General features: G+C 45.6%; 1 protein-coding gene across 3 annotated transcripts in view; it reads left to right on the top strand.

The window, feature by feature from the left end:
- Positions 1 to 10394, top strand: part of Kiaa1324 (KIAA1324 ortholog) — a 100576-nt gene that overhangs the window by 72546 nt on the left and 17636 nt on the right. For all 3 annotated transcript variants that reach the window (XM_008850404.3, XM_008850405.3, XM_008850406.2), the window contains 6 exons: positions 1248 to 1336; positions 6495 to 6672; positions 7359 to 7487; positions 8174 to 8264; positions 9427 to 9532; positions 9793 to 9930. In XM_008850404.3, coding sequence (XP_008848626.1) covers positions 1248 to 1336; positions 6495 to 6672; positions 7359 to 7487; positions 8174 to 8264; positions 9427 to 9532; positions 9793 to 9930 — 731 coding nt within the window. The remainder of the gene's footprint in view (positions 1 to 1247; positions 1337 to 6494; positions 6673 to 7358; positions 7488 to 8173; positions 8265 to 9426; positions 9533 to 9792; positions 9931 to 10394) is intronic.

The raw sequence follows: 10394 nt of genomic DNA, 5'->3' as shown, positions 1-10394 counted from the left end.
CTCACTATGTAGACCAGGCTGGCCTTGCACTCACAGAGATCCACCTGCCTCAGTCTCCCAAGTGCTGAGTGATTTATGCATATTTTCTAAGCAGAGAAAACAGCTCTTTTTAATTTTTCAAAAAAAAATGGTTTTTTTTTTTTTGGTTTTTTGTCTTTTTGAGACAGGGTCTCCCTGTAGCCCCAGCTGTCCTGGAACTCACTATGTAGACCTGGCTAGCCTTGAACTCACAAAGATCCACCTGCCTCTGCCTCCCAAGTGCTGGGATTAAAAGTGTGCGCCACCACGCCCAGCTCAAAGAAAGTTTTTAAGCCAGGTATGGTGGCACATACCTGTAGTCCCAGTACTTGAGAAAAATAATTTTTAAGTGAAATCCATTGCTTTAAAGAGGGATTCACTGGAGTTTTTAAGCCAGGTATGGTGGCACATACCTGTAGTCCCAGTACTTGAGAACCGGAGACAAGAAGATTGGGAGTTCCAGTCCAACCTGGGCTACAATGTGAGACTCGGTCTCTAAAATTTAAGAAAAATAATTTTTAAGTGAAATCCATTGCTTTAAAGAGGGATTCACTGTAATAGTTGTTACCTAAGAGTTCATAATGTTGACACAGCACTAATGTAGGCATAAGTAGAGCAAAAAAGAGCAGGATAAAACAGCCGAAGTTTTGGCTCAGTGGTAGAGTATTTACCTACCACGCTTGAGGTCCTGTGTTCAATCCCCAGTATACCAGGGCAGGATAAAAGTAATAGCATTTCTCAGCAGGTTGAGGTCAAGGCTTCCAGACAGTGCCGGGATTAGGCAAGGAAAAGATGGAAGACACTTCTGTCTTGAGAGTCCAAGGAAATTCCAATGTTGTGTAGGAAGGTCTCGTGGAGAAGGAAAATAACAGCCTTCTTCATTCTAGGCATATGGTAAGAGACTGTTCTGAGAAAGTCTTGGGATAAAAGTCTAAAAGCCCCAGCTGGGCATGGTAGCTCATATCTGTAACCCTAGCCCTCCAGAATGCTGAGACAGAATTGCTGTGAGTTTGAGGCTGTTCGGAATGCAGACTGAGTTTCTTTTTTTTTTTTAAAAAAAAAAAAAAAAAAAAAAAAAAAAAAGCAAAACTAAACAAACAGAAATAGAAAACAAATACTCTGTGTGGAGATCTACCCAAGGCTTTGGAAGTTACTGGCCACAAGCAGTGGTTAAGAGCTCTGCTCTCTCATGTAACTTCAAATATTTTTTTCTTGCTTTGGCTGTTTAGAAAAAGGATCTTCCACCTGCAAAGTGCGCCCTGCCTGCACGGACAAGGATTATTTCTACACACACACAGCCTGTGATGCCAATGGAGAGGTGGGTAGCACTCTTTGAGCCCCTGCTCCCTGCTCCCTGGGCTTTACCGATGTTCAGGTTCCAACGGTCAGTAAAAGTGGGACGGGATCAAACCCCACAGACCTGTACGCTTGAGCCCAGGCTAGTCAGGGAACCAAAGAAATGGATTCATTCATGGTCAGGTCAGACACTCCTCTTGCCTTTTTGTTTTGCTCAGCTCTCAAAAATGCTGTTTCAGCCACTTAATTTTCTTTTGCTTGGGTTCTTCCACTTGCTTGGCCCCTGAGCACTGTCTGCCTGTCCACACACGGTCCTGTCCACAGATCTACTCCGTCCTCAGCTGCTTCCGCAGGTGGTCAAGGGAATCGGGTCCCACTTCCAGCTCCCTGGGGGATGGCCTCACTGGCTCAGCCCCTGTTGTTTCTCTCCCACCCCGACCCCAACCAGGCCTTCTGCCTCAGAAAAGGCCTTTCCTCTGTGGTTTGGTTGTCATGGAGCTGACAAGCAATTGTGCAGAACTGTACATCGGCCTGGGGAGTCAGAGATAACAGTGACCTGGGATGGACCTCTGCTCTCATGGGACTCACAGGGTTATAGGGGAGGCTGCAGAGGAGAAGGTGGGACCTGATGAGGCAGCTAGGGTTATATGTAGAGCCCTAGGGAACCCCCACCCCAAACAGAAAAAGACCTGAGGGGCTAGAGAAGGCCTCTCAGAAGAGACTGTTGAACTAAAATTAGCAAATACTTTTTTGTTTTGTTTTGTTTGTTTGTTGGTTGGTCTTTTTGAGACAGGGTCCCCCTGCAGCCCCAGCTGGCCTGGAACTCACTATGTAGACCAGGCAGGCCTTGAACTCACAGAGCTCCGCCTGCCTCTGCCTCCCAAGTGCTGGGACTATAGGTGTGCGCCACCACACCCAGCACTTTTTTGTTTTTTATTGTGACTCATTGTAGCCCAGATTGTCCTTGAATTTACTATATAATCGAAGCTGACCTCAAACTCCTGATCCTCCTGCCCTGCTCCCCAGTTTTTGGGATTACAAATATAGACCACCACACCCAGCTAGTATGGTTTTGTTTTGAGGTTTTTTTCCTAGCAAATACTTCTTGTGCAGCCATTGTGTGCTAGGACAGTGCAGGCACTAGCCTCACTCAGTTAACAGAGCCAGGGGAACATTCTAGCTCCTGTGGTTCTTAATTTATTTTCTCTTCTTTTCCTTTTTCTTTTTCATTTGTTCATTGTTTTTGTCATTGTTCCTGTTGAGCCTAGTCTCAGGTAGCCCAAGCTGGCCTTGAATTCCTGGTCTTCCTGACTTTCCTCTCAAGTGCTGAGATTAAGGCACGTATTCTGAACCTGGCTATGGAGCTTAATTCTTTTTTTTTTTTTAAGTATAAATTTTGGATTATGTGTATGAGTGTTTTGCCTGCAATTATGTAAGTGCATCCATGCATGCAATGTCATGGAGGCCAGGAGAGGACATAGGAACCCTTAGAACTTGTTATCTACCACATAGGTGCTGGGAACTGAGCCCAGGTCGTTTGCAGGAGCAGCTAGTAGTCTTAACCTCTGAGTCATCTTTCCAGCCCCCTGAAATGTAATTCTTGTTGGGGAAGGAGACAACAGATAAACCACAGATGAGTGTGTAAGATCTAGGATGGTAATACATGGTAAGAAGAAATGAACACACAGGATTGGGAGACAGAATGACAGAAGGTGGGGATACTATTCCAGAAAGGGTCAGGATGAGCTCTGAGGAGCTGACATAGGGCAGAGTTGAATGAGAAAGAGGAACCCTGGGTCCTTCCAGTGCAGGGAAGGCCGGTGTGTACCTGGTGCATATGAGAACCAGAGGTAAGCGAGGATTGATGGACTGGAGGGTCTAAGAGGCAGGATCTATCCTAGACTAGACATTCTACAAGCCTTGTTATCCCTACAAGCCTCTTGGGGAGATAGAATTATACCAAGAATGGTAGGTCGCTCACGTGTGTGCATGTAAAGGCCAGAGAAGGATGTTGAGTCTCTTCTTTATTGCTCTCTACCTCACCTTATTTTTTGTTTATTTATTTGTTTGACTGTTAGAGACAGGGTCTCTCCATAGCCCCAGCTGGCTTGGAACTTACTATGTAGACCAGACTGGCCTTGATCTCACAGGAATCTGCCTGTGTCTGCCTCCCAAGTGCTGGGGTTAAAGGCAGGCATGCACCACCATGCCTGGCCCTCTCCACCTTATCTTTACAGGCTCATTGAACCTGAAACTTGCCATTTCAATTAGACTGGCTAGCCACTGAGCTCCAGGCATGCTTGTCTCTGCCCCCCCCCCACCATGCTGAGGTTACAGATGCACACAGCCACTCCCAGGTTTTATATGGATGTTGGGGATTTGAACTCAGGTCCTCTTGCTTGCATAGCAATTCTCTTATACACTAAGCCATCCCTCAGCCCCTACTTTCATTTTCTTGATCTTAATTGACCCACTAATAAAATAGGGATAGTTAGCTAATTGTGAAGGCTACACTTCTAGCACTTGGGAGGAGGAGGCAGGAGGATCTGGAGTTCAAGGCCAGCCTTGAATGCATAGCAAATCCGAGATCAGCCTGGGCTGGATGAAACTCTGTCTAAATTAATAATAATAATAATATAATTAATAATGATAATAGAGACATTAATCCTGCTTCTCTTCTTTCCCTTGGACATAACATGTGACCAGATGTAGCTGTCTTTCCTTCCTTCTGCCCCACTCTCACCTGTCCTGGGCTCAGGCCAAGGCCTTCCACATCTACAGTGTGTTCTGTTGCCCAGAGCCTGGGTATGTTTGCTCACCTGACCACCTGGGGCCTCTAGATGCTGGGTCAGGTAAAAACTGGTATTCCTGTCATGTAGTGCAGCCCAAGCATGGCCCAGAGGGCTATGAGCACTCAGCAGAGCACCTGACAGACGACTCTACATGCCTCACACCAGCACAGTCAGCCAAGTCTGCTGACTTCAGTTTGTCCTCTACACTGTTTTCAAACTAAAGGGCTATACTTCAGGCTGGGTGCTGTGATTGTCCTTGTGACCTTTGCTGGCTTCAGTGGTTTCAAAGGGACCAGAATGGTAAATTCTTTGGGGCCATTAAATGAGCTGTTACAGGAGATAGCCCAAGTTAGTTTTCCTGACTAAAAATCCATAGGAGGTGCCTAAAGAGATAGCTCAGAAGTTAAGAGTTCTGGCTGCTCTTGCAAAGGCCCTGGATTCAGTTCCCAGCACCCGCATAGTGGCTAACAACCATCCATAATTCCAGTTCCAAGGGATTCAATGCCCTCTTCTGACCTCCATGAGCATTGCATGCACGGGTGCACTTAACGTAATTGCAGGCAATACACTCATACACATAAAATAAAAATAAATATTTTTTAAAATCTACAGGAGTCAGTCAAGGAAGATTAAGGTTAAGACAAGCTTGGGGCCAGGTGTGGTGGCATAAACCTGTAATCCAACATTCAGGAGTCTGAAGCAGGGGGCTCATAAGTTCAAGACCAGCGTGGGCTTTATGAGACTCTGTCAGCCACTGGCTGTTCACAGGGAAGAGGGCTGAGCTGAGCATGGGGAGGAAGAGCCTGATGCACGGACAGGCTTCTTCTTGTGTCCTTGTCACTTGCTATCCTGAATAGAGGAGGCTTGCTTACCTGTCTTTTCACTGGGATAGCATGGAGTACAGATCGTTCTTACTATCAACACTGTGCCATTCATCAGGGCTCCCTTTCAATTTTGATTAGCTCTGAGGGTCAGTTGGGAAGAATGTAGTACCACCTTCCCCCAACTCACCAGGGGTCTCCTGCAGGTCATCCCCTCCCATCTTAACCATTGCTTCAATCAAGGGACAAGGAATGGCCTCAGTAGGTGACAGAATATGGCTTCTTTGTCCACTGGCCTGAAGGCTGACTATTCATCTTGTTTTGACATTTCAATATCATGTGTATTCTCCCACCTGGACTATTACTCTGTAATTATTGTTCTTGCTAGATGGGAGCTTCTGGATGTCAAGAGCCATTTCTCATTCATCATGGAGACACTAGGTCTGGTACATATTTAATTTTTGTTTTTGATTTTTTTGAGATAGGCTCTTCCTGTAGCCCTGGATGGCCTGGAACTATGTAAATCAGGGTGGCCTCCATCTCACAGACAGCTGCTTGCCTCTGCCTCCCAAGTGCTGAGGTTAAACGTGTGTGTCATGGGGGGGCTCAATGAAATATAAAAAGAGGGGCGTGCCACCATGTCCAACCCATGTTTTCTTTTTTAAAAAGTTTTAAATCTTTTAGCCGGGCATGGTGACACACACCTTTAATCCCAGCACTTGGGAGGCAGAGGAAGGCAGATCTTTGTGAGTTCAAGCCCAGCCTGGTCTACATAGCAAGTTCCAGGATAGCTAGGGTTGCAAGGAGACCCTGTCTCAAAAAGACAAAAAAAAAAGTTTTAAATCTTTTATTATTTTTTAAAAATATTTTATTTTTATTTTATGTTTATGAGCATATTGCCTGCATGTGTGTAAGTTCACCCATGTTGTGCAATGTCCACGGAGGTCAGTAGAAGGCATTGGATCCCCTGGAACTGGAGTTACAGATGGTTGTTAGCTACCATGTAGGTGCTAGAAATTGAACCCAGCTGCTCTGCAAGAGCATCCAGTGCTCTTAACCACTGAGTCATCTCTCCAACTCTCGTGCTTTCTTTTAAAATTACACACTATTACACACTTAGTAGACTATAGTTTAACACAAACCTAATTTTTTTTGAAACAAGGTCTCACTATGTAGCCCTGGCTGGCCTAGAACTCACTATATAGTTCAGGCTGGTCTTGGACTTACAGCCTGTCTCTGCTTTTCAAATGCTAAGATTAAAGGCCACCACACACAGCATATAAATTTTTTAAAAAGAACTCCACAGTAGAAATGGAGTGTTTTCTGAAGACAACCTGTCCCACTCATTCCTTCTGTCACAGAATCCACATTAGATACCCCCTCCTCAGCTCATCATTATTTGGCAGACAGTTACTGTGTATAAACATATGACCAGAACAGACTCCTCTACCCTTTCTAGAGTTCTCATGCTGTCTTCAAGTCCCCATGTCCCCCCATCCATGTGTTAGAGTCTAAAACATGGGCTAAATCCCAAACATGCTGAATCTTGCTTGATCCATTTTTACAGACACAGCGCATGTACAAATGGGCCATGCCAAAAATCTGTGATGAGGACCTCGAAGGGGCAGTGAAGCTGCCTGCTTCTGGTGTGAAGACTTTCTGCCCACCCTGCAACCCCGGCTTCTTCAAAACCAACAATAGCACCTGCGAGCCCTGCCCCTACGGCTCATACTCCAATGGCTCTGGTAACAGCCCTGCTGCCCTGGTCCCTACATCCTATCCATCCTCATATCAGCTGTGTGGGTCGGCCACATGGATGTTTACAGTAGCCAGGTGAATGAATGCACTCTGCCCATCCAAAGGAGGCATTGAAGACCAGACCAGCCCTGAGGACCAGGTTCATGAGTCTGTAGGTCAGGATCAGATTTAACAACTGCCCTGCCTTCCTCACGGCATCTGCAAAATGACTCAGCTCTCAAGGATCCCGGTCTTCACAGCAGAGACTTCCAGTATCAGAGATGCTTACTAGAAGGTTTGGGGAGGGGGCAGGGCTGAGATGACCAGCTGGATACAATCAGAACCTATAAGTGATGCTTCATGAGAGGAGTTGGAAGATTTGTGCACCTGCTAATGCAAATGCATGTAATAATAATGATGTGACAATCATAAGAATATATGTGTATGATTAAAAGGTACATTGAAGTTTTGAAGTGAAAATTCTGATGGGTGAGGATAGTTAGAGTACTGGAATGAAGGGTCAGTGTTTCTACCTTGAAGGTGTTAAATACATTGTCGTAATGTTTTTAATTCCATTTGATTTGTGCAACAGCACTAAGCAATCTACTATTTGGCTGCCATTTTTCTGTGTGGCAGCAGGTCCAGCAGTGGCCATGGTGTTTCTCTTGAGTGATGGATCTTGTGGTTTCCCCAGATTGTACCTACTGCCCAGCGGGGACTGAGCCTGCTGTTGGATTTGAATACAAATGGTGGAACACACTGCCCACAAACATGGAAACTACTGTTCTCAGTGGGGTCAACTTTGAGTACAAAGGCCTGACAGGTGACTGCCTCTCCCCATTACCCTGAGCTGTCACTCCCCGTATGCCCACGGGGTTTCTTCCACATTCGCATTTCTTCATCTGTTCAAAGTTCCACTCCTGTGGGCAAGTGTACTGCCTAAGCTTAGTTTCAGAGACAGAAATGGGGCTAGGGAAAACATGCACAGCCAGGCATTGCTCATAATCCCAGCACTCAAAAGGCTGAGGCAGGAGAATTGCAGTAAATTTGAGGCCAGCCTGGGCCACATAGTAAGTTCCAGACTGACCTTGACTACAGTATGAAACTCAAAACAACAAAAATGTTAAAAATAAAACGAAAAAGACTGCATGTACCCCAAAGGTCTCACTCTTAAAGCTTTGGCGTCTTCCAAAGTAGAAGGGTAAGCTGGGTGTGGTGATGTACACTTGTAATCCCAGCACTCTGGAGGTTAAAACAAGGATTGCCACAAGTCCTGGCCAGCCTGTGCTACAGTGTAAGACCTTGTCTAGAGAGGGGAAAAAATAAAGGAAGAAAGTAAGGGAGGAAGGGACGGAGGGAAGAAAATAAAAGAGAAACATCACTGCAGGACAAGCATGAGGTCTGGAAGCCTTGAAAGCAGTTCCATGCCTCTCCCAGACTGTGATCCCATACACACTTGGTCCACACTTGAGAGCACAGGGCATTGACTTTCCCCTCTCCTTTCTCCAGGCTGGGAGGTGGCTGGTGACCACATTTATACAGCTGTTGGAGCCTCAGACAATGACTTCATGATTCTCACTCTGGTTGTGCCAGGATTCAGGTAAGGAACAAAAAGCCAGTGGAAGCCTAAGACAAACTGGCTGCATGCAGCTCTCACATGGGAATGTGCTGTGGAAGGAGGCTTCAGAGTTGAGATTCACCTCACTTAGATATGGGTCTAGAACAGAGGGGAGCACACAGTGGTGGTTTGGCCATATTAACTAGACACTAACACATCTTCTTAGTCACTACTGTGATGGTTAACCTTGATTGTCAACCTGACAAGATTTGGAATCACCTAGGAGACACACCTCCAGGTATGTCTGTGAGGGCATTTCCAGAGAGGTTTAAATGAGGAAGACCCACCCTGAATGTGGGTGGCACTATCTCAGAATTGGGGTCCTGGACTGAATACAAAGGAGAAAAGTGAATGGAGCACCAGTGTCATCTCTCCATTTCCTGACTGGATGCCACCAGCCACCTCCTGCACCAGCTGACACACTTTCCCTTCATGTGGACTTTATCCCCTCAAACCATGAGACAAAATAAACTTCCTCCTTTAAGTTGCTTCTTGTCAGGTATTTTGTCACAGCAATGAAATAAGTAATCAGCTGCCCTGCTGTCTTGACCCACCTCGTTTCTTCCATTGCTTGCTACTTGATTCCTTCCTCCTCATACTATCAGACAGAATTATAGAGACTTAAAAATAGGGCCACTGTGCCCTTATACAGTGTCTTTATTTGAGGCAAGAAGATTAAGCAGGATGGTTCTTACTGAATTTCATAAAGTATATTTACATTGGGTGTGCTGTTGGATATCTCAATGATAATGAGATATAAGAAAGCTATTATCACTATCACTTCCACCTGCCAGGTATTGTGGCACATGCCTATAATCCCAGTCCTTGGGAAACTGAGGCAGGAGGATCAGGAGCCTAAGACCATCCTTAGCTACATAGTGAGCTAAGGAGGCCAGCTTAGGCTAAGTAAGATCTTATCGCACAAAAAAAAAAAATTATCACTTCCATTTCATACTTGAAGGAACTACAGGTTGGCTAGGTCAACAAGGTTATATAGTTTGAGTGGCATAGCTGGACTTAGTTCCTACTCTTTTTAACAAACTCCAAGCCTAATCCTGTCCTCCAGCTGACCCTTTCTGTTGTCTAGACTCTTCGAGAAGCACTGCCTGGTCTCTGAACTGACCTTTAGCTTCTGTCCCCACAGACCTCCACAGTCAGTGATGGCAGACATAGAGAACAAAGAGGTGGCCAGGATTACATTTGTCTTTGAGACCATCTGTTCTGTGAACTGTGAGCTCTACTTCATGGTGGTACGTTGTCCTCTCTTGGCCAGCTGGGGGCTTCCATGGAAGGTAGGCCCTACCCGCCCACCTCCACTGATGAGTCAACATAATGGTTTACTCATCCTGTGATTCTCATAGTGATGAGAAGAAGAGCCCAGAGTGACCACCAGGGACTGACCCCACATTATTTAAAGTGGATCTGACCAGTGTGACAGCTAATGGGATGGTAACAATGTAGGCATCCTCTGTTCCTACATGTTTTCCTCACTTATCTATCCTGGGTTCAGGGCATGAATTCTAGAACCAACACTCCTGTGGAGACTTGGAAAGGTGGCAAAGGCAAACAGTCCTATACCTACACCATTGAGGAGAACGCCACCGTGAGCTTCACCTGGGCCTTCCAGAGGACCACTCTTCATGAGACAGTGAGTCCCTCCCCTTCCCATCTACAGACTGACTCCAGAAAGATTCCTGACATGAGCTTGTGCCTGACTCTGAATTCACAATCAAAAGGTTAGAAGGAGCCTGGAAAGATGGCTGAGCTGTTAAGAGCACTGGCTGCTCTCGCAGAGACCTGGCAGAACACTCATGCAAATAAAATAAAAATAATAAAATGATTTTTTAATTTTTAAAAAGGGTTTAAGGTGGGTATGATGGCACCCACCATCTCAACACTCGGGAGGCAGAAGCAGGCAAATCTCTGTGAGTTCCAGGCCAGCCTGGCCTACAGGGTGAGTTCTAGGCTAGACAAGACTACATAGTGAGACCTTGTCTCAAAATATAAAAAAAAAAATAATAAGGTAGAGAGTGATAGAAAAAAATGGCCAATGTTAGCCTCTGGCCTCCACACACATACATATATGTTCATGCATACACATAGAAAGAAAGA

This window comes from Nannospalax galili, unplaced genomic scaffold (assembly GCF_000622305.1).
Source record: "Nannospalax galili isolate Female #2095 unplaced genomic scaffold, S.galili_v1.0 scaffold5, whole genome shotgun sequence".
NCBI classification, from domain to species: domain Eukaryota; kingdom Metazoa; phylum Chordata; class Mammalia; order Rodentia; family Spalacidae; genus Nannospalax; species Nannospalax galili.
The sequence above is the reverse complement of the archived record's forward strand: the minus strand, read 5'-3'. Positions and strand labels throughout refer to the sequence as shown.